Source organism: Protomyctophum bolini (genome assembly GCF_963924005.1).
Source record: "Protomyctophum bolini genome assembly, chromosome: 3".
Lineage (NCBI taxonomy): Eukaryota > Metazoa > Chordata > Actinopteri > Myctophiformes > Myctophidae > Protomyctophum > Protomyctophum bolini.
The window spans coordinates 38,130,775-38,157,962 of NC_137864.1; the positions used below are offsets into that span (position 1 = coordinate 38,130,775).

Sequence of the window (27,188 nt, forward strand, 5' to 3'; positions counted from 1 at the left end):
TACATGAGTGGCATCTACAACTTGGACACCGCCATAATGGTGTGGTCTTTAATTAACCCGTTCTGGACTGAGGTTGATAAAAAAAGGCTTCAAAATCCTAACATTTTTCTAAAAAACCCATGTTTCTATATGTCAGTGGTGCTCAACCTTTTTCATGTCAAGGACCCCCAGAATTATCTCTATTGGGCCACGGACCCCCATCTCAAAATATGTAGTTTCAGGGACCCCCCAGAAGCCAATACTTTAGTTAAAAATGTTCGCTCCGAAATATATATTCAAATATTTGTGCCACATTTTCACGACTTTTCAAAAATAGCAGACCTACAAGCTCGTAGCGCGCCACTCGGTGGCGGCTCGCTATGAGCTTGTAGATCTGCTATTTTTCAATAGCTAAAGCATAACATGATGCTTGAAACACCAAAAGGGGTTCCCGCCCAAAATGGATTAACACCAGAGGCGTTAGCACTAGCCCTTCCTACACAGCTTTTGTCCACACACACGTCTCAATATTTGCCATTGACAATGAAAGGAGAAATTAGGTTAAAAATGTCTGCCGAATATGACGTACATTTGTACGATGACAAGAGCGCCCCTCACTTCACACAGGTGTGATTTTCACTCTGCCACCATCATTCAGGACAAAGACGTTCACATTTGAACCAGACCATTGGCTGAGCATGCCTTCTATACTGTAATTCTCACATTCAGTCTTTGCCTGTAATGGAGAGCTACAGTATACATGTATATTTTGTGGACAAGACCTTCAATGATCTGTGAAAAGTCTATCCGTTAAGACCGTTAATTAACAGGATCTTCAATGATCGATCTGTGAACATGCCATAATTATGTCTTTTTGAGTGGTGCAACCACTCCTACAACCAGCAATGTCCGTGTAGACCTATGTGTTCACCTATGTATGTGTTCACCTATGTATGCATGTGTTAATGAGCACCAGTAGGGGCGCTGTTGTGCCATGCAGCGAGACAGAGACAGAGAGAGACAGAGACAGAGAGAGACACACAGACAGAGAGAGAGAGAGACAGAGCGAGAGAGAGAGAGAGGAGAGTTGCACCACTCTGTTCACACAGGTGTGATTTTTAACAGTAGTATAGTGCATTTGGTTTTATTTGCCATAGTATAGCATGTGAGCGTGTAAATTGGCCATTTTCACATGCCCAGGAAGTAGGGTTAATTTGGTTCAGTTTCACATTACAGACCACCTGTGTGTATCAGTCACTCATCACTTTCTCCTGTCACTTCTACCCTGATATCTGGTCTGGAAAAGACAACCTGTGACCATGAGTCATTTTCCTGCCGAGCATCAGCAGCGACATCATAATGGCATTCGGAGATTAGAAAAGGGCTCCTCATGACCTTGTGGCTCGTTTTGTAATCTTTGTGGAAATTACACTCACTTTATGAATATATTGTAATTAGGCATATGTATTTGAGCAGTTCAGTAAAGATACTTTTTGCCTAATCTCTCATTTATATGCAAAGGAGTACCGGTTAAAGAGCTTAGATTTTCTTCAGTCTTAATGCTTACTAACCCCCCAATCAAGTTTTGCCCCCATCACACACACTATTGGCATGAGAAAACATACATGCAAATATACTGTAAAATTGCGATGTATGCATGTGCACGTTTGTAATTGTATATCCATCCATCTATCTAATCACACTTAGTTATCTTATCACTCTGTGTATCTATCTAAAATGACGCTAAAGCATTTTTCTGCATGTGCACATGCCACACAGTATATGTAACAGTTTGTTTCTGATTTTGTCTTTTGATTTGTGATCCATGTCCATTATACCATGATGCATTAAGCCCCTTATTCTCTGGGTGATTAGGTGGAGTGGGAGCGGCCAACTTGGGTTTGATGAATTTAGAATTATATCTTCACATACAGTCACATATTTTTAACCAATAACTGGTTGAATACAAAATAAGTATTAAACTGCTTCAGTTTAACCATTATATCAACATAAAATACCTCTTATTAATCATGAACTAAAAATAAATTTAAACATGTGGAATGCACCTTTAAAATGCATTTGCACCATAAGGAGTAATTGTAACATTTCCCATTTGAAAGGGCATCCTATAACTCAAACCCCATTTTTGTGCAGTTAGTACAATAATATATTTCCCAGCACACTAGTAAGTTACAACAACATTTCAACAGCCACAGATCTCACCGAATCACATCTAATGTTCCAGTACTGAGCGACGTCAGGAATCAAGTCTCACAACAGGGATTTGCCTGTATAAAACAAGGTAAACTGGGTTTTCCACCTGGACATTACTCTATAAGCCATATCTCCAAAACTGGTGGGTCAAACTGAACAACAGATACATCAATTTGAAGCTATGATTCATACAACTTGAAAAAGCAAAAAAATCCAATGGCAGTCTCAGACAAATTAGGTAACATATCTTTTCGCGAAAACCCGACGGTTCAGCCAGAACTGGCATTTTTGGTGGAAGGAGAAGAGAAAAATAAGGGACCAAGAGTCCATTTGGTCTTGGTCCCTAAATGGACTTGTAACCCAACTGTAGGGAGTACAAACACAGCAAAGAACCTGGGGGTTATCATCTATGAAAATGAACCATGTAAATACAACAAATTGAGGGCACCGCAGGGAGTTGAACCCCATTCTGGTAAACCAGTAGTACCACACCAGTGCCTTAGTTGGTTTTGTTGTAATTTACATGTCCAAAAGCAATCATTCATAACAATTTGATTCATAACAGACTATAAATGATAGCCATGATTATGTCTTTATACAATTGAAAGAGAGAAGAAGAAGACTCACTCCACAAATACCTTAAAGAAAACTCCTGACATAAACTAAGAACATCTTTATTTTTCCGTACTCATAAAGTGCTCCAAAGTGCTAAGTGCAGCAGAAAACCTTTGGGTCATAGGACCATCATCAATGCCTCGCCTACTGACCGGCATGAATGAAGTTTTAGCTGCAAATGGCAGCATAAATAAATCACATCAATACACACCACATAATGTGATGTGTATTGACACGATGAAGCTTCACTCGCACATTATAAAAGACATACATCACATCAATCCACATCACATACCTAACCCTACCCTAACCCTATGTTCATTATGTGATGTGGGGATGACGTGATGAAGCCTTACTCACCAATGTGAAATGATACGAGACATAAACACACATCACATACCGGGCCTGTGTGCATATGTGATGTGGGCTTAGATGAAGCTTTACTCAAAATTAGATCTGATAATATAGCACCAACAATGGTCTTATGACTCCTAGAGGTTTGCTGCTGGACTTCTCACTTGAAGCGCTTTATGAACATGAACAAAACAAAAAGATTCTTGGTCTCTGCCCAAGCAGTTGGCCTTAGGTTTTCGTGGTGCAAGATTTTCTAGCCAGTTGTCCCTGGTCTTCTACATTTTTATTTTAAAATTGACATTTAGTGTTTTCAAAATAATTGCCTACATTTAAAAATATATATATTACAATTTATGCCATTTGTGGACGATTGACATAAATTATACGAGGTGCAAATTATGCAATGGCAGCAGCATTCTTTGGACCCCAGTATTTGTCAGCAACACTATGAACATGAGAAAACACTACAAATGACATTAGAACACAACAGCAATGAACAAAATTCGTATGGCGTGCGACGACACAGACGAGCTATCCGCAATTACTGTGAAAATAAATCACAAAAATATCACATAAATGCACATCACATACAGGGTGTGTTCATATCTGATGTGAACTGACGTGATAGCGCTTTACCGGCAAATGACTCAACGCAAATGACGTGAAACGACATACAGCTCCAATCAAATGATTAGAAACTGTACGCGAGACACGACCCGACACACGCACCACATACACTAGTGAAGAACTAGTGATAGGAAAGATCATAGGAAAGAAAGAAATTACTTTAAAATATGAAGCAAAATGCGATTAAAAACTCTGAGACCAGAAAAACCAATACGTTTATTAAAGCAAAGAATAGAAGAGGAGATGAAAGGTCGGGTAGAAACCGTGCACGTCCAAAACAGTTACTTTTCTGGACCAAAAAATATATAATCTGTGATACGATGATATTTATTATTAATATAATAATCTGTGTTCCAATGTTTAGTCACAAACTCTTGTTTATACTTAAATGGTTCGATACATACTACAAAAATAGGTTATATTCAATAATGGATGATCTTTGCATCCTGAGCTTGTAGATCAGCCATTTGCTACTTTAGTATGTGACACTGTAGCATGACCAAGTAAATAAATTAAATTATAAAACTATGGAGATACAAGGTTTCTGCCCGACAGCCAAAGATAATAAACTACGCCCACTTACCTTAAATATCAGCACTAAACAAAACACACTAACGAAGGAAGAAAATCTGCCATAATTTTCTTCCTGTTAGTGTGGACAGATCTACAGCATAGAAGGCTGTAAACAGTGTTAAGCAGGCTACATGCTACCATAATGATACCGGACATAAGTCACATCACATTTGTACACAGTCCACTAGTGAAGAACTAGGGCGATAGATAGGCAAGGAGAAAGAAATAAAAGTGTTATTTTTTTCCTGAGACAACCAAAACAAATAACTTTATTAAAAGCAAAGAAGAGAAAGGAGACACTAGAACAGAACATACATATGTGATGTGACGTGAAAGCTTTACCCGTAAATTATGTTAAACGATAAATAAATCACATGCCTACACAAACATCACATAGCCCATAGTGGCATGTGATGTAGAGTGGCATTATACACAAATGTGAAACGATACACTGTGAAAATGACAACCTACGGGTAGCCTACGGTAGCATGTAGCCCACTTACACAAGCAGCAGAAATCAAAAGGTTAATTACCAACCTCCACTGCTAACAGCACCCAGCAGCGGCAACAGCATAGAGTTTGTACCTTCAATACAGACGTCGCCTTGTCAGCTTCAAGTTCTGAAATGACAGGGAAAATAGGAAACATTAGTTGTCGGCCTACAGGATGACATTTTGGAAGTCATAACAGTCAGTCTTTTTACTGCATTAACAACAGTCACTGACAGGGCTGTGCCAGCTTATTTTAATTATGTTTGGGAGACAAGAAACACTTTCCTGGGTTTTTTATGTGTGGGTTGTTTTTAGATATGTACGGTAGCATTTCAAAAGTGTCCATGGGCTCCATGATGTCATGGACACTGGGCTCACTTCCTTCCTGGACTACATGTTATCTCAGTAAGACAGCCCTCCCCCTATCCACAAGGATCAGTGTACCAAAGCATTATGGGAATTGTAGTCTGGGTAGGAAGTGTCCATGACATCATGGACACTTTGAAATACTAAAGACGCATTAAAAACCTCAGTAAAGTGTTTATCTCCCAAAAATAATTAAAATAAGATTTGGTTGCAAAAGGGGTATAAAAGTAATAAAATGCATATAATTAGTCATATCTGCCTCGTGTAACTTTTTTTTATGAAACCTAAAAGCCATAAAGAAATGTAAATTTTATATTCATGTGTTAATCACAATCATATGTTGACCATTCCTTGTCATACAAAACATGTAATGTGACACAGCCCTAGTTTCTACTACAGCCACATGCAATCATGGTACGTACCGTGGTGGGGCTTCCGTCGCTCGGTTGAAGATAGCCGGTATTAATAGAGCCGCGAAGGTTGTATGGCACAATACGTCCCGATCGTCACCGTTCGCCTCGTAATCTCAGGAAGAGCGTTCGTTGACACCGTTAGAAGTTTCAGCTCAACCGAGTAGACACTCCATTAGCAATACCAGCCATCTCCTGATGACCCCATCCAAGGTCACACATGACACCAAGGTCACATGATTAACCTGTAAGACACATAAAAAAACAACAACATTACACTTTATCCAGATTTCATACATTGTAAAATTCATATAATAAAGGGATATTTCACTTTATCCTCTACTGAGGCCTTTTGAAAATAACAGATCTAAAAGCTCACAATGTGTCACATCAAAATGCATTGTGAGCTTGTAGATCAGCCAAAATATGGCTGTAGTGGTAAATGAGCAATGTAGGCTAGTACGTTTAGTAATAATACAAATCTACAAAGTAACTAGTAGTTAAACGTTTCCAAATAGAGTATATTTTCTACACTATACTAAAGGTAATGATTTAATTCCCACCACTGTTGGGAACCACGGTTTGTTTATTTGTGATTGTTCCTTCTCTAAGGCCTCGATCATACCTAAAAACACCCCTTCACCCCTCTTGTGTCTGTTTGATGGCCACCTCAATGCTTTTCACATGGTTTGAGCAAACATTTGTTTGATGGCTGTGTCTGTCCCCCTCCCCTCCAGCAAACAAATGTTTGGTCAAACCATGTGACTTCCATTGGAAAAGCATTGAGGCGGCCATTAAACACAGACGAGACAAATGTTTCACACAAACGTATGTTCTGTGCTCTGCCTGTGTTTGATGGCCGCCTCAATGCTTTTCCAATGAGAGTCACATGGTTTGACCAAACATTTGTGTTTCATGGAGGAGAGGGGGTTCAGAACACGGCTATCAAACACAAATGTTTGGTCAAACCATGTGCCTCCCATTGGAAATGCATTGGGGCGGCCATTAAACAGACAAGACAAATGTTTTTTTTTGTGAGATAGAGGCCCAAGGCCTCATTAACACAAACATGTTCTGTGCTCTGCCTGTGTTTGATGGACGCCTCAATGCCTTTCCAATGGGAGGCACATGGTTTGACCAAACATTTGTGTTTGATGGAGGGGGGCAAACAAACACAAGTGTTTGGACAAACCATGTGCCTCCCATTGGAAAAGCATTGAGGTGGCCAGCAAACACAGGCAGGGCAAAAGAACATGTTTGTATGAAAAAGGACAAACATTCCTGACATTGTCCATTTAGTGTCACAATAAAGTCCTATAAATCCTCTAATGTCTATACAACAGTGTTCAATTCTCTAATGTTTATACAACAGTGTTCAAGGATAAAACCGTGTTTCTCAAACAAACGCTCCTTACCTTGGAACAAACTGCATGCAGTCAGTGAACCAGCCTGGCTCAGTGGCTCCCAAACCAAACTGCATTCTGGGAAACAACATGGCCACTCCTATTTAAATCCAAAGCCACGCCCACTGGATCCGGTCACCTGTTCAACTAGTCCGTCCGTCATTGGTCCGTTGGTCAGAGTGATAAGTGATTGGATCATCCACTGTTGATCATCACAGCTGTGTGCACCACACACACACACACACACACACACACACACACACACACACACACACACACACACACACTGTGGTAGTCTATTAATAGTTGTGGAGAGGGATGTAGATGGAAAGTCTAGAGATATAGGAGTCATTTTAATTAACATTATCCTATGGAATATGCAATGAAATGTTGGTATAGCGAAGAGGGATAAGGTAACTGATATACTTCCAGTAATAAAACAATCTAATGGCCCATAATAGCCTTATATGTAACCTGGCAAATAGGGCACAGGACACAGACATATATTGGGGTTCTTTATTTCCCAAGAAGTTGGTGTTGGTGTATCTTATTTGTGTAAAGAATGCCACAGTTTGGCAAATATGGCATGCAAGCCTGTAACATAAAATAAACCTAAACTAAATACGGTAGTGGCTCTATCACAAACAGTGTGAGAAACGGCCAACTCACACACTGAGCAAACACTGGTCCCCCAAGCTTCACCCCTTTCCAAGACAGTACAAAGACACAGAAACTCAACCAAGTTGAGACTTGAGTTACTAGTTACTAGTTCAGCTTTCACCTCTTGTTTACAATCATCAAGATCTTCTCAAAGAAACCCAACAAACGCAGGTTGCTTCTTATTATTAAAAAAAAGTTATCCTCGTTTCTCATCATTTTGGACCATGGGCTATAGCCCATATCGTACGGCATACTATAACGCGCCGTTTTTCATCATTTTTGAGGATTTGAAAAAAATGACGAAATGACAAAAACGATGGGTTATAGCCCATATTTTTTGAAATTTTGAAAAAAAAAGTTATCCTCGTTTCTCATCATTTTGGACCATGGGCTATAGCCCATATCGTACGGCATACTATAGCGCGCCGTTTTTCATCATTTTTGAGGATTTGAAAAAAAGACGAAATGACAAAAACGATGGGTTATATCCCATGTTTTTTGAAATTAAAAAAAAAAAGTTAGCCTCGTTTCTCATCATTTTGGACCGTGGGCTATAGCCCATATCGTACGGCATACTATAGCGCGCCGTTTTTCATCATTTTTGAGGATTTGAAAAAAATGAAAAAATGAAAAAAACGATGGGTTATAGCCCATGTTTTTTGAAATTTTGAAAAAAAAGTTATCCTCGTTTCTCATCATTTTGGACCATGGGCTATAGCCCATATCGTACGGCATACTATAGCGCGCCGTTTTTCATCATTTTTGAGGATTTGAAAAAAAAGACGAAATGACAAAAACGATGGGTTATAGCCCATGTTTTTTGAAATTTTGAAAAAAAAAGTTAGCCTCGTTTCTCATCATTTTGGACCGTGGGCTATAGCCCATATCGTACGGCATACTATAGCGCGCAGTTTTTCATCATTTTTGAAGATTTGAAAAAAATGACGAAATGACAAAAACGATGGGTTATAGCCCATGTTTTTTGAAATTTTGAAAAAAAAAGTTATCCTCGTTTCTCATCATTTTGGACCATGGGCTATAGCCCATTTCGTACGGCATACTATAGCGCGCCGTTTTTCATCATTTTTGAGGATTTGAAAAAAAAGACGAAATGACAAAAACGATGGGTTATAGACCATGTTTTTTGAAATTTTGAAAAAAAAAGTTAGCCTCGTTTCTCATCATTTTGGACCGTGGGCTATAGCCCATATCGTACGGCATACTATAGCGCGCAGTTTTTCATCATTTTTGAAGATTTGAAAAAAATGACGAAATGACAAAAACGATGGGTTATAGCCCATGTTTTTTGAAATTTTGAAAAAAAAAGTTATCCTCGTTTCTCATCATTTTGGACCATGGGCTATAGCCCATATCGTACGGCATACTATAGCGCGCCGTTTTTCATCATTTTTGAGGATTTGAAAAAAAAGACGAAATGACAAAAACGATTGGTTATAGCCCATGTTTTTTGAAATTTTGAAAAAAAAAGTTATCCTCGTTTCTCATCATTTTGGACCATGGGCTATAGCCCATATCGTACGGCATACTATAGCGCGCCGTTTTTCATCATTTTTGAGGATTTGAAAAAAATGAAAAAATGAAAAAAACGATGGGTTATAGCCCATGTTTTTTGAAATTTTGAAAAAAAAGTTATCCTCGTTTCTCATCATTTTGGACCATGGGCTGTAGCCCATATCGTACGGCATACTATAGCGCGCCGTTTTTCATCATTTTTGAGGATTTGAAAAAAAAGACGAAATGACAAAAACGATGGGTTATAGCCCATGTTTTTTGAAATTTTGAAAAAAAAAGTTAGCCTCGTTTCTCATCATTTTGGACCGTGGGCTATAGCCCATATCGTACGGCATACTATAGCGCGCAGTTTTTCATCATTTTTGAAGATTTGAAAAAAATTACGAAATGACAAAAACGATGGGTTATAGCCCATGTTTTTTGAAATTTTGAAAAAAAAAGTTAGCCTCGTTTCTCATCATTTTGGACCGTGGGCTATAGCCCATATCGTACGGCATACTATAGCGCGCAGTTTTTCATCATTTTTGAAGATTTGAAAAAAATGACGAAATGACAAAAACGATGGGTTATAGCCCATGTTTTTTGAAATTTTGAAAAAAAAAGTTATCCTCGTTTCTCATCATTTTGGACCATGGGCTATAGCCCATATCGTACGGCATACTATAGCGCGCCGTTTTTCATCATTTTTGAGGATTTGAAAAAAATGACGAAATGACAAAAACGATGGGTTATAGCCCATGTTTTTTGAAATTTTGAAAAAAAAAGTTATCCTCGTTTCTCATCATTTTGGACCATGGGCTATAGCCCATATCGTACGGCATACTATAGCGCGCTGTTTTTCATCATTTTTGAGGATTTGAAAAAAATGAAAAAATGAAAAAAACGATGGGTTATAGCCCATGTTTTTTGAAATTTTGAAAAAAAAAGTTATCCTCGTTTCTCATCATTTTGGACCATGGGCTATAGCCCATATCGTACGGCATACTATAGCGCGCCGTTTTTCATCATTTTTGAGGATTTGAAAAAAATGAAAAAATGAAAAAAACGATGGGTTATAGCCCATGTTTTTTGAAATTTTGAAAAAAAAGTTATCCTCGTTTCTCATCATTTTGGACCATGGGCTATAGCCCATATCGTACGGCATACTATAGCGCGCCGTTTTTCATCATTTTTGAGGATTTGAAAAAAAAGACGAAATGACAAAAATGATGGGTTATAGCCCATGTTTTTTGAAATTTTGAAAAAAAAAGTTAGCCTCGTTTCTCATCATTTTGGACCGTGGGCTATAGCCCATATCGTACGGCATACTATAGCGCGCAGTTTTTCATCATTTTTTAAGATTTGAAAAAAATGACGAAATGACAAAAATGATGGGTTATAGCCCATGTTTTTTGAAATTTTGAAAAAAAAAGTTAGCCTCGTTTCTCATCATTTTGGACCGTGGGCTATAGCCCATATCGTACGGCATACTATAGCGCGCAGTTTTTCATCATTTTTGAAATTTTGAAAAAAAAAGTTATCCTCGTTTCTCATCATTTTGGACCAGAAAGAAAGGCTTTGCTTGCAGGGATCATTTCAAAAATGACATTTGAACAAAAGACAATTGATTGACAATTGCAATGCAGTATACATGTGAAAAAGAAAGGCTGACATGTTTTGTATTTTGTTTTGTTCACAGCATAGATGAGCCAACAAAAGGTTATTGCTATTACACTGTAGTTAAATGGAATTGTTTAATGCGATGTATTTCTGTGACTTTGTTATGATCCAAAGTTACAGTATGACAAGGAAATGCAGTCGAAGGTATTTTCAAATATAGGGTTCACCTCTGATACATAAACAGTGTCCTGGACCCCATTGGCCCCAAAACTGTTTAAAAATGAGTGGTATTGGTTTGAAAATGTTGCACTTTTTGACAAAACATTGTTCAAAACATCATTAGGACTCTCCGAGACCGGAATCAGACTCGGAAATCATCAATTGGTCGGACTCTCCACTTCTGCTAACATGATTCCCGTTAGTGGCTGATCAGTTCTATGGGAGACAATAAACATGATTACAATGTTATCAACTTAAATTAGCAATGATTAGAACAGCTTTCATCTCAACTGACCAAATGTATGATTACTGTACCTATGGTTCTGTCAAAAGGCAGGATTTGGCGAATTGTTCAGATGTTATCAAGTTAGGTCAGAAAACAGATTCAGCCCCAGTAAGAAAATACAAAAGAAAATAATTGTTAGAATATTACACAGCTAATGCAAATTTTAGTGGGACTTCATGTCTCAGTACTTATAATACTTAGATATACAGTAGATAGATATAATACAATGGAATGTCGAGGTTAAGTGTCATAACTTGCCATAGCCTATAGTCATACTTACAAAACAAAACTGAACTTAAGTGATCAAAGCTACCTGGTTCAGGAGCACCATCACATCTGGAGACCTGGCAGTATTCCCAGCGTGTCTCTGAGTCAGTGGTGTAGCACCATGGCTTCTTCCCATTGTCTGGATTACGGCAGTAGTTGCTGTCCAGGCCTCTGACAAAAATATGTAGGTAGGTACATTAGATAGACAGACAGACAGACAGACAGACAGACAGACAGACAGACAGACAGACAGACAGACAGAACTAGATAGCTATTGTAGATCGATATATGGCTGGGTCTTCTTACTCGTGTGGGTTGTTTTTGTGCGTAAGGTTGTGTTTATGAGGTCTCTGGGCGGACCATCTCTGGCAGGTTTTCCCAGAGGTCGTCCTGGCAATCTCTCCCCGATAGTTCATGCCATCACCAGTGTAGCAGGTCAGCTCTGGGATGATGGTAGGTGGACAGGACATGAAGTATAGATGGATGGAGAGAGTAAACACAAAGACCTGCAGTGTTTCTGGTAGAGAAGCGTCAAACAGAAGGTCCCCGATCCACACTCTGTGGCAAAGTGTCCCCGAGCAAGAAACCCCGATCCCTGGATGTCGTATTAGCCTAATACTATTCACTGCTTTAATTTTTAGGATGGGTAAATGCAGAGGACACATTTCCTGTGTGTGAAAATGTACAGTAACAAAAATACCCAGCAGGAGTGGGGTAACCAGACAGGGAAAGAGATGGAGTCAACTTCTAAGCTCTTTGTTGAACCATCCTACTCAGACCAGAGCTGCAACTTTGCTGGCTAGAAAGCCAATATTAACCTTAAAATGATTTACATGTTATGGGTAAACGTGGCTTTGTTTGCTATAAATACCTATGTTTATTGATTTGAATGCTGATAGCCTCTGTATAGCTTATCTAACATACAAATAATAGCTTTATATAAACAGGAGATATAAGATACATTCAAGAGAGTGTTGCTGCATGAGACCCAAAAGAAGAAATGTCCTGAAAGTAATCCATAACATCATCATATTAATTAAAATGTGGTGAAAGAAAGCTACCTGGCCTGGGAGCAACATCACATCTGGGGATGGGGCAGTACTCCCAGCGTGTCTGTGAATCAGTGGTGTAGCACCATGGCTTCCTCTCATTGTCTGGATTTCGGCAGTAGTTGCTGTCCAGGCCTCTGACAAAATATGTAGGTAGGTACAGTAGGTAGTAGGTAGGTAGTAGACAGAACAACAGTAGGCAGTAGAGCAGACAGACAGACAGAGAGACCTTGGGTGAGGTCTGCAAAAGGGCCTTTCTGTGTGGAGTTTGCATGTTAATTCTCCCCATGTCACAAAAAGCATGCAGTAATCCTGGTCTCTATACTGCCTCCCCCTGGCCAGCCGGGGCGCCTGATGGAGGGGAAAATAACTGGTTGGAATTCATGTTCCTTCCACACGCTACGCCCAACCGTGAACCTCTGTCAGGTTAAAAGAAGCGGCTTGGACTCCTCATGCATAGAAGGAAGCATGAGGTCTGTTGCTCTCCCCAGGTTAACAGAGGGAGTGGGTTGCAGACAGACAGACACATAGATATCGTAGATAGATAGTTATATGGCTGAGTCTTCTTACTTGTGCAGGTTGTTTTCAGGCGTGCGGTCATGTTTGTGAGGTCTCTGGGCCGACCATCTCTGGCAGGTTTTTCCAGAGGTCGTCCTGGCAACCTCCCCGCGATAGTTTTTGCCGTCACCAGTGTAGCAGCTGGTCAGCTCTGGGACGATGGTAGGGGGACAGGACAGCAGAGGCGGAAAGTTCTTATAACGGCAGGGGGTTCAAGCAGCCAAACAAGTTTTGTTTTTTCGAACAAAAGCCACCTTATTAGCATTTGAATGCGGCATGCGCGGCGGCCCAACACCTATCTTGAACCCCTCGTAAAGGTATACGTGACTACGTGCATGACAACATGACCACTAGGGAGGGGACATTTCAGTGGACAGTCAGTGGGTGCATAATTTACTGCAGTGCATATAGATATATTTTGCCAAAATGCAGTGGGTTCAGTCGCGCCTTTGCCAAAATGCCAGGGGGTTCAATCGCGCCTCTGAACCCACGGAGTTTCCGCCACTGCAGGACAGCATTTAATAGGTCATTGCTGCATGGGGCAAAACACTGTGAGCTTGTTGATTTGCTATTTACCGCAGGACTATATTGATTTACAATGGGTAGGACAGTAGGTGAATGACTAAATTAGTTTCTGGTGTGTACTTGGGAATGGAATTAAACCACTCACACTCTGAGGCAGGGATACTGCTACTACTGACGCTCAGTAACAAAACGGTAAACTGTAAGCTTGGGAACATCTAGCTAAACTCATGGTCAGTTTCTCTGCAAACAAACAGTACAGTAAGTCACAGTGAGATGACGAGGGGTTCATTCTCAGCAGAAATTCCCTGATAATAATCATCATCATCATACTATAATTCAGCGAATGTCTGAATGTATGAATGAATGAATTAATGTCACTGACAGCGCTTTATCTCATCATTGGCTGCACCAATCACTCCCACTTTTCACACAGGCATGGACCATAATTATATGGAGGTCATAACGGAGCCCTTTTTTCGATTTGACACATTATTGATTTATAATGAATTTATTAGTGGATTAAAAAATGCAAAAATGGGTATTGTACTGTCAATAACCATATGACTAGACAAGCCAGTTCGGGTGTTTTGGTGGCACCTAAACCAAGAACAAATATTCTTAAATCTTCTTTTATCTATAGAGCAGTAATAGGTTGGAATGCACTACCAAAGTGTATAACCAATACAAATACAAAATTCATCTTTAAAATCAAGTTAAAAGAACACCTTATTTAAATCATACTGCAGTAAACCTGGGAAAATAATAATTCAAATGTATAATGTGTTGAAAGTGATGTTTTGCTATGTTTCTTTGCTTTTTATTTCTCCTATGTTTATTTTATTTTATTTCTTTTATTTTACTATGTTTTATTTTGAGTAAGTTTTTGTAAACTGTAAATTGTAAGTATTGCCTATGTTAAATGTATGTCTGTGTCGGACCCCAGGAAGACTAGCTTTTGTCAAGGCAAAAGCTAATGGGGATCCTTATAAACAATAAACAATATGACATGAATATGAATGCAAAGTAGCGGTCCATGTGTGGACAGGCTACCTGTCGCCGCTGTGCATGGTGAGATGTGTGCAAACCGTGTAGTTTATCAGGAGAAGAATACCAAAGGATGCAACATTTATTAGTGAATTAAAAACGCACTGGGCGCAGCACCCCCCCACAGCCACAAGGGGCAAATATCTCACAACGGGTATAAGGGCTAGTACATAAAATCATTATACTAAAGATAAGTGATCGAAGCTACCTGGCCCGGGAGCAACATTGCATCTGGATACCGGGCAGTATTCCCAGCGTGTCTCTGAGTCAGTGGTGTAGCACCATGGCATCCTCTCATTGTCTGGATTACGGCAGAAGTTGTTGTCCAGGCCTCTGACAAAATATGTACAGTGGGTAGGTAGTAGACAGACATACGGACAGAAAGACAGACAGATATATTGTAGATGTTTGGCTGGCTCTTCTTACCTGTGCAGGTGGTTTTCGGGCGTGCGGGTGTGTTTGTGAGGTCTCTGGGCCAACCATCTCTGGCAGGTTTTCCCAGACGTTGTCAAGGCAACCTCCCCCCGATAGTTTCTGCCGTCACCAGTGTAGCAGGTCAGCTCTGGGATGATGGTAGGTGGACAGGACAGGATTTAAGAGAGTGTTGCTGCATGAGGCCTAAAACTGTGAGCTTGTTGATTTGCTAATGCTATTTTCCACAGGACAATATTGACTTACAATAAGTAGGTGAATGACTAAATTAGTTTCTGATGTGTAGTTGGGAGTGGAAACCGCTTGTCAGGAAACGGAGTTTCAATGCAACTAATATGTGTTTTTTTACTTTCTCTGAGGTAGGGATACTGCTACTACTGATGCTCAGTAACAGAAAAGTAAACTGTAAGCTTGGGAACATATCTTGCTAAACTCATGATCAGTTTCTCTGCAAACAAACAGCACAGTGAGTCACAGAGAGACGAAGGGTTCTTATTCATTCTCAGCAGAAATTCCCTGATAGCAATACATAAAATCATCATACTAAACATAAGTGATCGAAGCTACCTGGCCCGGGAGAAACATTGCACCGTGGTACTGGGCAGTACTCCCATCGTTTCTGTGAGTCAGTGGTGTAACACCATGGCATCATCTCACCATCTGGATTACGGCAGTAGTTGCTGACCAGGCCTCTGACAAAATATTTAGATAGGTACAGTAGGTAGGTAGTAGACATACAGACAGATATATTCTAGATCGATATATGGCTGGGTCTTCTTACTCGTGCGGGTTGTTTTCGTGCGTAAGGTAGTGTTTGTGAGGTCTCTGGGCGGACCATCTCTGGCAGGTTTTCCCAGAGGTCGTCCTGGCAATCTCTCCCCGATAGTTCATGCCATCACCAGTGTAGCAGGTCAGCTCTGGGACGATGGTAGGTGGACAGGACATGAAGTATAGATGGATGGAGAGAGTAAACACAAAGACCTGCAGTGTTTCTGGTAGAGAAGCCTCAAACATAATTAAGGTTTCTGATCCACGCTCTGTGTCAAAGTGTCCCTGTGTAAGAAAACACTAGACTTGGATGCTGTATTAGCCTAATACCATTCACTGCTCTAATAGTTAGGAAACTCCAAAAGACAATTTTTGTGCCGTGTGCAAATCAGGGGGGCAGTGAAGCCAATAGTGTCTGAAGCCAGTAGGAAATCCTGACTTCCTGAAAGTTCATATCTGTTGTGGCACTGTCATTGGGCCCAAAAAACCCCATAGCTCCATAGAGGTCCATGTATTTGGGCCCAACTTCACCTAGACTGTATTACCTTAATAAACATAGTCATGAATACTTTCTGCTTCTAGTCACTAGTTTAAAGTCTCATTTCTCATGTCATAATATTCTTTTTGGAAAATGATGGTCACATTTATTTAAAAAATGACCATAAAGTTGAGTATGTTCTAAGGGGCGTGGTTACCTTTACAGTCTATGATCGGGATCCACCCCCCGCTCGAGTCAAAATAAAAACCAACGAAGAAGAAGGGGGGAAGTCCCGCCTCGTTGTCTGGGCCAGCCAATGGCCAGCTGGGCCCAAACGAATCTAGAAATATGGCGATTTACAATTCAAGGACTGACAGGCTTCATCTTACGTCCATATCAAATATACAGTAAGAAAGACAGGGGAAGGGTCAGAGACAACTTCTAAGCTCTATGTTGAACTATGCTACTGCATGAGGCCAAAGCTGTGAGCTTGTAGATTTTCTTTTTGCCTTTTGACAATTATATTGACTAAAGTGAATAAGTATAGGTGAATGACTAGTTTCACACAGAACAGTAAACTTTGTGAACATCAACATCAAGCTAAACTCATGGCCACTTTCTCTACAAACAGTGGGTTACTTATTATTCATCCTCAAAAGAAAAAGTAATCAATATTATTATTGTCATGTAAGTGTACACAGCTACCTGGCCCGGAAGCAACATCACATCTGGGGATCTGGCAGTACTCCCAGCGTTTCTGTGAGTCAGTGGTGTAGCACCATGGCTTCCTCTCATTGTCTGGATTACGGCAGTAGTTGTTGTTCAGGCCTCTGACAAAAAAAATCACACTTGTGTGAATTGAGGGTAGCTCTTATCTTCATACATCATCATACATCAGCCAATCAAATCATCACATTCCGTGCTACAAACACACAAAGCTGTGCATATAGGAGGCGCTAGCCCCTCAAAATGTAGGCAGGCAGGCAGGCAGGCAGGCAGCAGTATTGTCATTCAAGTGTACACAGCTACATCACATCTGGGGACCCGACATGCCGTACTCCCAGTGTTTCTGTGAGTCAGTGGTGTAGCACCATGGCTTACTTGTTCAGATCATGTTTGGATCTGTGTTCTTACTTGTGTGGGTGGTTTTCGGGTGTTCGATCGTGTTTGTGAGGTCTCTGGGCCGACCAGCTCTGGCAGGTTTTACCAGAGATCGTGCTGGCAACCTCCCCCCGATAGTTTACGCCCTCGCAAGTGAAGCACGTCAGCTCTGGGACGATGGGAGGTGGCTCTGATGCTGAAGACAGACAGTAAGAAGTAGATGGATTGAGAGAGGGAAGACAAGGATCAATGTTTTGGTAGAGAGGTCATCTGGGAAACAGATGTTCCACACTGCACAGTTATCGTCCTGGTCCCATCGATGTGTCCCTGAGAAAGAAACTTAACCCCTAACTGCTCCCCGGGTGCTGTGTTTATAGTTATTTTGCTAGAAACTCTATTCCAATTCTAATAATTAAAAACGCAAGCAGAGATGACCGTGTGTGCCTATACTTTCTCAGACAGTCAGTGGTAGGTTCCCTGCTAATCAAATAAAATAAAACTTTACACAAATTATTAAAAGTAAGGGTAAAAAATTTGATGTTTTTGGCTGGGATTTAAAAACTTCAATGGACTGCCCTGATCTGATTGCAAGGGAGCAGACTATTCCAGAGCCTGTGGGCAGCAGCTGCAAAAGTGCAGGGTAAAATGTAGGCACACTATACATTTTACCCTGGTATTGGGTAGCAACAGCTTGTCAGCAGACCTAAGAGCTATAACAGGAATATAGGGCTGTATAGTTCCGGGGGATAAGGCCTTTAATCTTGTTGGTGGGCTCCAGACAGACAGGCTATTAACTATTAGCAAAATGTACAGTACAGTGACAAGTCACAGAGAGTTTGTCATTCGTCCTCAGCACAAATTCCCTAAAAGTAATCAATACATTAATTGTCATGAACTTAAGTGATCAAAGATAAGATACCTGTCCCGGAAGCAACAGCACACCTGGGGACCGGGCAGTACTCCCAGCGTGTCTGTGAGTCAGTGGTGTAGCACCATGGCATCGTCTCATTGTCTGGATTACGGCAGTAGTTGTCGTCCAGGCCTCTGACAAAATTTTTAGGTAGGCAGTATGTAGATAGATACAGTATACAATTTAGTCGTTATGCCAGTTGATGAATCCCCACACATTTGTGAGTTGTCACTGCTGTTGTATCTTACTGACTCTCCTGCCAGTGAGGAGCCCCCACCGGGAGGACGTAGAGCCTTTGTTCTACTCCTCATGCCCAACAGGTGCCACCGCATCCCGTAGGAATATGTGCAATGATAATTATCTTCCTCCCCACCCGGCTTCCCTTCGCCCGGCCACGGGCCAATTGTGTTCGTATAGACTAGTGGTTCTCAACCAGTGGCCCGGGGACCACCAGTGGTCCTTGAGGCGGTTCCAGGTGGTCCCCAGCTAGATGATGGAGAGTTGGTAACCAAAGGGACCCTTATAGATCTTTTATTGAGAGAAATGAAACCAAGTGGACCCGTTTGGTTCATTTACCCTCTCAAGAGTTTCATTATTGTTAAAACATCTGCTTTACTTTACAAGAAGTCTACACAACTTGACAATGTAGAATCATTGTTATAGTTAATGGTACCATTATCAACACATTTTGGACAAAATCCTATCCAGGCAACGACAACAACATATTTAAGTTTTGTATCTGTCTGAGGGGCTGAATCTCATCAAATGGTGGTCCGTGGCTCAAATTCCGGATAAATAATGGACGTTGGTTGAAAACCACTGGTATAGACGCTCGATAAAGTTGGATGCATCACTGTTGATTCAAACCCGCAGCCACTGCGGTGGTGATCAGGCCTTTTACCACTGTGCCACGAGAACGCAGATAGATATATTTTACTATCTATATTTGCATGGGTAGTTGTTGCGCACGTGATTCTGTACATTTTTGGCAGGGTGTTCGTGTTTTTACCTGCATGGGTAGTGGTTGTGCGCACGTATTTGTGTAGATGTTTGGCTTGGTGTTCGTGTTCTTACCTACATGGGTAGTTGTCGTGTGTGCGCACGTGATTGTGAGGTGTCTGGGCCGACCAGCTTTGGCAGGTTCTTCCAGAGATCGTCCTGGCAACCTCTCCCCGATAGTTCCTGCCATCGCCAGAGTAACAGGTCAGCCCCGGGACGATGGTAGGTGGCTCTGATTCTGAGGATAGGAAGGAGCAGTTGGAAGGCAGAGAATACAAGGATCACTGTTTTGGTAGAGAGGCCTTCTGGGAAACATAAGTTCCCCACTTCATGCCCTGGCCACAGTCCATGCGTGGAAGTAAAACGCTAAGGTATATTAATGACATAGTTCAATGTTGAAAATGAGTAGTATTCTTCTGTAACACTCTAACCCTGTATATAAATATGTGTTATATACTACTACATTATGTATTAGTATTATAGACAGACAGACAGATATGTATTAGTATTATAGGCAGACAGACAGACAGCTTTTATAGATAAGATAGAGGGGCAATCACACACACACACACACACACACACACACACACACACACACACACACACACACACACACACACACACACACACACACACACACACACACACACACACACACACACACACACACACTTTGATTTCTTTATTTGAGTCCACATTTATAAAATACATTATCAAGGACACAAATATTTTCAGTTGCTTCTGATATACTACGCACTCGAAACATCACGTGTCTCAGTGCTTGAGTCCAAACAAGCCCTAAATGTACAGAATATAGGCAACACATGAACTTATTCACACACACACACACACACACACACACACACACACACACACACACACACACACACACACACACACACAGAGATCAATCCAAACCTAAAGTGTAGTTTGTCTTTTACCTGAGCAGGTGAGTCCAACAGTCGTGTCATTTGAGCAGGTGTTTCTAGTTGAGTTTGAGGTTCCACAGTCCAGGAGAACAGACTCACTGCCTTCACACTGAAACTCTTTGGTCCACATTGGAGCATTCACGTCTCCATAGAACACCCCCTGGAGGACTGAAGGTGCCCCACAGCCAAGCTGCCTACAGACCACCTCTGCATCCTGCTGGTCAAAGTCACCTTCACACACTGAGACCCACGACTGATGAGACTTCACCTCCACTTTGCCTGAACACTCACTGGTCCCATTCACCAACCTCACAGACTCTGCAGGAGAGAGAGAGAAAGAGAGAGAGAGAGAGAGAGAGAGAGAGTTAGTTTCATTTTCAGTACCAGTCATTGGTTGGTTCCTTCCAGCAACCTGAGTTCAGACTCAAACATTTGAGGCAATACCTATCATTTTAAGTTGCACATTTGTTTACCTGTTGTATGGTGTGTCGGTTGAACCTGCAGAGCTGAGGAGAAGAAAGAAAAATACATGGGTTTCACATTTCACGTTTTTAACAGAGGACCCTACCAGTACATTGGTTGCTTAACTGTTGAACTACAGGAGAGAATGTCCTTTGTTTCTTCTGTTTGCTGCTCACATTCACAGGGAATGAGCAATTGTATGATTTCTATACTATTCAGACATTTGAACTCTCTGATGGATTGCACGCTGGATCGAGAGAGATAGAGAGAGAGATGGGGGGGGGGGGGGGGGCCTCACTGCACACAGGATATATATATATATTTATATATACTGTATACGTCCTGGTTCAATATCTTAAAACAGTCGTTTTTTTGATGAATATCGAAAGGATATTTTTCACGTTTGTTAGAGATAGAGGGGCAATCACACACACACACACACACACACACACACACACACACACACACACACACACACACACACACACACACACACACACACACACACACACACACTTCGATTTCTTTATTTGAGTCCACATTTATAAAATACATTATGAAGGACACAAATATTTCCAGTTGCTTCTGATATACTACGCACTCGAAACATCACGTGTCTCAGTGCTTGAGTCCAAACAAGCCCTAAATGTACAGAATATAGGCAACACATGAACGTATTCACACACACACACACACACACACACACACACACACACACACACCAAATTACGTGTTGCCTATTCACAGTAGATCTATCTAGATGAGGAGATACGTTTCAGTATCTACCATTGGCTTATGTATGCATCTGCATTTCACCTCAAGCAGTGCATGTTATTAACTTATTCGTGTGTGACCAACACAGGATTTGAGAATCCCAGTTTCAAATTATCAGTATTACCACCAGCACCGATAATCAAGATAGTAAGAGCAGCAACAGCACTATCTGGACATACAAAGCAACTTCCACTGGAGCAGTGGGAACGCCCCTTCCTGTTCTGCCCTTCTGCTTGGTATCCATGACACATTTGGCCCTCAGGGAAAACTACTTGGGATACCCGAGCTGGAAGCTACATAAGTGATTTGATCTTGTACTTTGTATGTCACTCTAGTACTGGGGTGCATGCTGTTTTACATGCTGTAAAAAAGAACAAACTACAAAGTGCATTATCTTTTTCTTTTATATCAACTCATTGCTGTATTGAAATTTTGACTTTTAGACAAAGTATCCAAAATAGGGACAGTTCTGGTGGGGTGGGGGAGGGGTGAGTCTATCCCACCCAATCAAAAGTAATATATAAATAATAATGTAAAAAGTATCATAAAATATCTGTACCATTTATCATTTCAGATTGGGTAGCCAGCATTTCTAGAGAATTTTAGACCCACCTGAACACCATTTGCCATCAGTGCTGTTAACCGACAGGGTGCTGATGGAAATTGGGTTACTGTTGGTCAAAGAAGGAGAAGATAGATAGATCCCCAAATGTTTTGTGCGGCACGTGCAGGGATGCCCACCATATATTCAGCCTGCCCACCCTTCACTTGCCTACTGTATATTTGGCCTGGTGGACACAAACACGCATGACTCTCACCTTCTATAGTAACCGTGTGGCTGCGGACTTTATTAGCATTGTTGGAAGCCTCGCAGTAGTAGTTTCCGCTGTGCTGGCTGCCCACCCGGGGCACCTGGTAGTCGTGGATGTTCAGGTTTGTGATGTTACTGAACAACATCTGCGGGTTGCCATGGCGATACCACTTAAAGGTGATAGGCGGCGTGCCTTTGACGCTGCAAATCAGGTAGAGACGATCCCCCTCTGCGATGTTGGCCAGGTCAGGGACGACGGTGAGCCACGGCTCCGACAACGGCACTGAGGAGACGAGAACAGATCAAACCGGATGAAGTGCACCGCTATTATGTGACATCTCGACTGTTGCGGAAACAATTAAGATAATTTAGTTGTACATAATAAAAACATCCATCAATCTTGTGTGATTAATTCCAAAATAAAATCATATCCATCCATCTTGTGTGATTAATTGTGTCATACTTTGTCACTCTACAACATCCATTTAAACGTCCATTTAAAAAAGTTGAATTGCATGTGAAAGTTCTGAAGAAATAAAAGGCATTGCCTGTAGACTTATCTGACAACTCTATGACCTTAAGCCTAATTTATACTCGTGGTATCTGAAATGAGGCTACATTCACCTATAACAGTGGCTAAGAGTCTTTTGCTGAGAAAGGCTTCCCTCATTGGGTTGTTTCTTGCAGCACACATATATAGGACAATATCCTTAGGTTGGTGGATGGTGACAGTGAACTGGGCAGGTTCACCCGGCTGCTGGACAGTGACGGTCTTGTTCAGCTCATCATAGCCCCGTAATAGGCTGTAGTGTATAGGCAGGCTGCCTCTCTCGGAGTGACAGAGAACCTTGAAGGGCTTCCCCAGGATAACATTCTCCGATACCCATATCTTTGGCCTAGAGACAGTAACTGGAGGGAAGACACAGAGAGACAAGGCACAAATCTTTCAGATCTACCAAATATTCATAATAGTCACAACTATAACCATGTACACACACACACACACACACACACACACACACACACACACACACACACACACACACACACACACACACACACACACACACACACACACACACACACACACACACACACACACACACACACACACAGAGATCAATCCAAACCTAAAGTGTAGTTTGTCTTTTACCTGAGCAGGTGAGTCCAACAGTCGTGTAATTTGAGCAGGTGTTTCTAGTTGAGTTTGAGGTTCCACAGTCCAGGAGAACAGACTCACTGCCTTCACACTGAAACTCTTTGGTCCACATTGGAGCATTCACGTCTCCATAGAACACCCCCTGGAGGACTGAAGGTGCCCCACAGCCAAGCTGCCTACAGACCACCTCTGCATCCTGCTGGTCAAAGTCACCTTCACACACTGAGACCCACGACTGATGAGACTTCACCTCCACTCTGCCTGAACACTCACTGGTCCCATTCACCAACCTCACAGACTCTGCAGGAGAGAGAGAGAAAGAGAGAGAGAGTTAGTTTCATTTTCAGTACCAGTCATTGGTTGGTTCCTTCCAGCAACCTGAGTTCAGACTCAAACATTTGAGGCAATACCTATCATTTTAAGTTGCACATTTGTTTACCTGTTGTATGGTGTGTCGGTTGAACCTGCAGAGCTGAGGAGAAGAAAGAAAAATACATGGGTTTCACATTTCACGTTTTTAACAGAGGACCCTACCAGTACATTGGTTGCTTAACTGTTGAACTACAGGAGAGAATGTCCTTTGTTTCTTCTGTTTGCTGCTCACATTCACAGGGAATGAGCAATTGTATGATTTCTATACTATTCAGACATTTGAACTCTCTGATGGATTGCACACTGGATCGAGAGAGATAGAGAGAGAGATGGGGGGGGGGGGGGGGGTTGGTTGGGGATTGCATCAGGAGACGGCATAAAGGTCAACTCCATCAGGGTTCTGTGTAATCTCTGCAAAAGTGAACAAATCAAGAGGTACTGTAGTACAGGTGTTCCCAAACTTTTTTGGACCAGGTACCCCTTTTGGGGTAGATATTTTTCCAGGTACCCCCTCATCCTCGCAACACGGATAACAATATATTTACAACCACAAGCAGTGTTTCCTGCAGGAAAAAGCTTTGGCATGGTGCTGGGCACAGGCCGCAATTTTGATTAATTAATTAATTTGATTAATTAATTAATAAGATTAATACATTAAGATTAATTTGTATTATTGCTCTTGTATTGCTATTGGAGACACTGGGGGGACACTGGGGGACACTGGGCAGGCACTGAGGAGGCACTCAGGGGCACACTGGGGAGGCACTCAGGGGCACACTGGGGAGGCACTGGGGAGGCACTCGGGGGGCACACTGGGGAGGCATTGGGGAGGCACTCGGGGGGACACTGGGGAGGCACTCAGGGGCACACTGGGGAGGCACTCAGGGGCACACTGGGGAGGCACTGGGGAGGCACTCGGGGGGCACACTGGGGAGGCACTCGGGGGGACACTGTCTAAATGTATACGTCTAAATGTAGACGTCTAAATGTATACGGACGTCTAAATGTATACAGACGTCTAAATGTAGACGTCTACATGTGTACATCTAAATGTAGACGTCTAAATGTAGACGTCTAAATGTATACGGACGTCTAAATGTATACAGACGTCTAAATGTAGACGTCTACATGTGTACGTCTAAATGTATACGTCTAAATGTAGACGTCTAAATGTATACGGACGTCTAAATGTATACAGACGTCTAAATGTAGACGTCTACATGTGTACGTCTAAATGTAGACGTCTAAATGTGTACGTCTTCTCTTATGGGGGTCCCTGGCATATCTTTTCAAATGGGGGTCCACACTAAGTAGTGTCAATTTGGGGGTCCTTGACATGAAAAAGTTTGGGAACCACTGCTTTAAACACTTTAGCACTTTATGAACATGAACAAAATAGATGGGTCCCCCCTGGAACTCCCTCAGGTACCCCTGGGGGTCCCCGGACCCCACTTTGGGAACCACTGCTGTAGTATATCAACAGTGACTCAAAAATCAGTCCCCATTTTAGAGTTTATAGATGCCTGTAGTTACTACAGTAAACATATGTGATTGCCTGAAGCATACCACATACCACACTCATCAGAAACAAGAGACAAAGTGTCAAAGGTCAGATAATTGATTAAACTACATGAGCGTAACAAGGGTGGGAGGTGACAGTAATCTACAGCAGTCGTTCTCAACCGGTGGGTCAGGACCCCCGACAGATTGCAGCCCCTGTCCCTATAGCTAAATGTGTGCAGATTAATTATAGCTGGCAACATGTCTGAGAAACTAAGATCATCATCAACAGAGGTAACCTTGCGTCACCAGGCTTCCCTCCGCAGAGGAAAGCCTGCATGGTATTCGTTCTAAAATTTGTGTGATCCGTTAGAGAAGAATAAACATCACCGCCTTTTTTGCTTTTGTAAGTCACAGGGGGGTCCATATACTTGGCTGCTACAGTACAACAATTTGTGTCATGACTCATAAGTGCTGTAAACAAAAATAAAGAATCCCATAGACTGGGCTGCCATATAAAACGTAATATTCAAAAGCCATGTATTGGAGGCCCCTCAAAAAACAAACGAAGAAAAAAAAACCCAATCGTGTTCCAGTGGTGTGTTCCAGGTGGCGTTGTATTGTTTTTGATCCCCACAGAATGCGAATCAATTAGTTTAGTCACGCTAGTCGCGCTATGAGTTAGAATAACTCAACACATTTCAAACGGGGAATCATTTTGGGGGTTCACAACGTCACCAGAGGTTCTGGACGTGTGTTCCGCCGGCTGATGACGTAAAGTCATTTCCATTCCAGACCGGATCGGAAACCCCAAAATGGTATTGATCGCCAGGCTATGCCAGACTGTGGTGCATTAGATCTACTTACCATCCATCGCCATGGTTAGGGAAGAAAGAAGCAGAGAGGCCACACTCAGCAGCCACAGTACCGTCTTCATCCTGCTGCCTGATCCTGTGTCTGCCGGAGCTATCATATACCTTCACCAACTATCACAGTCTGACACGTTCCCTCCAACCCCATGCCCAGAGAGAGAGAGAGAGAGAGAGAGAGAGACATGTGCTCACACACGCATGCACGTGCATGCACTCACGCACGCACGGGCTACACTATATGGTCAAAATTCAAAAGTCTACATTTTACATTAAAGATGACGATTTGGTTTGAACAGCTATCAGGTAATTTTGAGGTCTGTGCGGGAAGCCAGACTTCCCTATGATCAAACGTAAAAAAAGAAAAGAAGAAAAAAGTAAATTGCATTGTTTTGAAAACCCTCAACGCTATCCATGCTAAACAGCCTTTCAGGCCTTGCGCGCGCGCGCGCGCGCGTGCGCGTGTGTGTGTGTGTGTGTGTGTGTGTGTGAGAGAGAGATAGAGCAAGTGTCTAGGCTTTGCTCAAGTGGTCAGCGACCTCACTGCTGTTTGGACATGAAACAAAATGAGGACATGTCATGTTTACTTCACCGTTACACCCCCCTCTCCTCCTCCCACCTCTGTGTGTATTTAATAGAGGTAATAACTAACAGAAACTACATGTCCTTGTTGCATCAAGGACTTGAAGGCAACTCTGTAACTGCAAGAAACTACATGTCCTTATAGCCTACTCTGTAACTGCATTGGAAAATGAGCTCCTCGAGGGACAGTTTGTTCTGCAGACGGTTCTTCCTTGCAGTGCTGTGGATCTGCACATTCGGGACGTGTGCCTCACAGGAAGTCAACTCTAC

General features: G+C 41.9%; 1 protein-coding gene across 1 annotated transcript; it reads right to left on the reverse strand.

The window, feature by feature from the left end:
• Positions 1-10,939: 10,939 nt before the first annotated feature.
• On the reverse strand, positions 10,940-26,922 carry LOC308312819 (apolipoprotein(a)-like). Its single transcript, XM_080759545.1, has 20 exons — positions 26,335-26,922; positions 24,035-24,067; positions 23,590-23,895; positions 23,061-23,345; positions 22,444-22,719; positions 20,863-20,895; positions 20,402-20,707; positions 19,536-19,698; positions 18,471-18,595; positions 17,585-17,747; positions 17,156-17,280; positions 15,986-16,121; positions 15,772-15,896; positions 15,199-15,334; positions 14,981-15,105; positions 13,216-13,354; positions 12,658-12,782; positions 11,903-12,038; positions 11,643-11,767; positions 10,940-11,259 (listed from the first exon to the last, which is right to left on the reverse strand). The coding sequence occupies exons 1-20, from the start codon at positions 26,438-26,440 to the stop codon at positions 11,243-11,245; spliced, it is 2,985 nt and encodes a 994-aa protein (XP_080615671.1). The 5' UTR covers positions 26,441-26,922; the 3' UTR covers positions 10,940-11,242.
• Between the last annotated feature and the right edge of the window lie 266 nt (positions 26,923-27,188).

What these genes read in the sequence shown, in the direction of transcription:
- LOC308312819 (XM_080759545.1), bottom strand. Translation starts at nt 26,440, where the DNA reads ATGATAGCTCCGGCAGACACAGGATCAGGCAGCAGGATGAAGACGGTA. An exon ending in CCCGAAAACCACCTGCACAG is followed by an intron (nt 15,106 to 15,198) that starts GTAAGAAGAGCC and finishes ATATTTTGTCAG; the next exon opens with AGGCCTGGACAACAACTTCT. An exon ending in CCTGAAAACAACCTGCACAA is followed by an intron (nt 12,783 to 13,215) that starts GTAAGAAGACTC and finishes ATATTTTGTCAG; the next exon opens with AGGCCTGGACAGCAACTACT.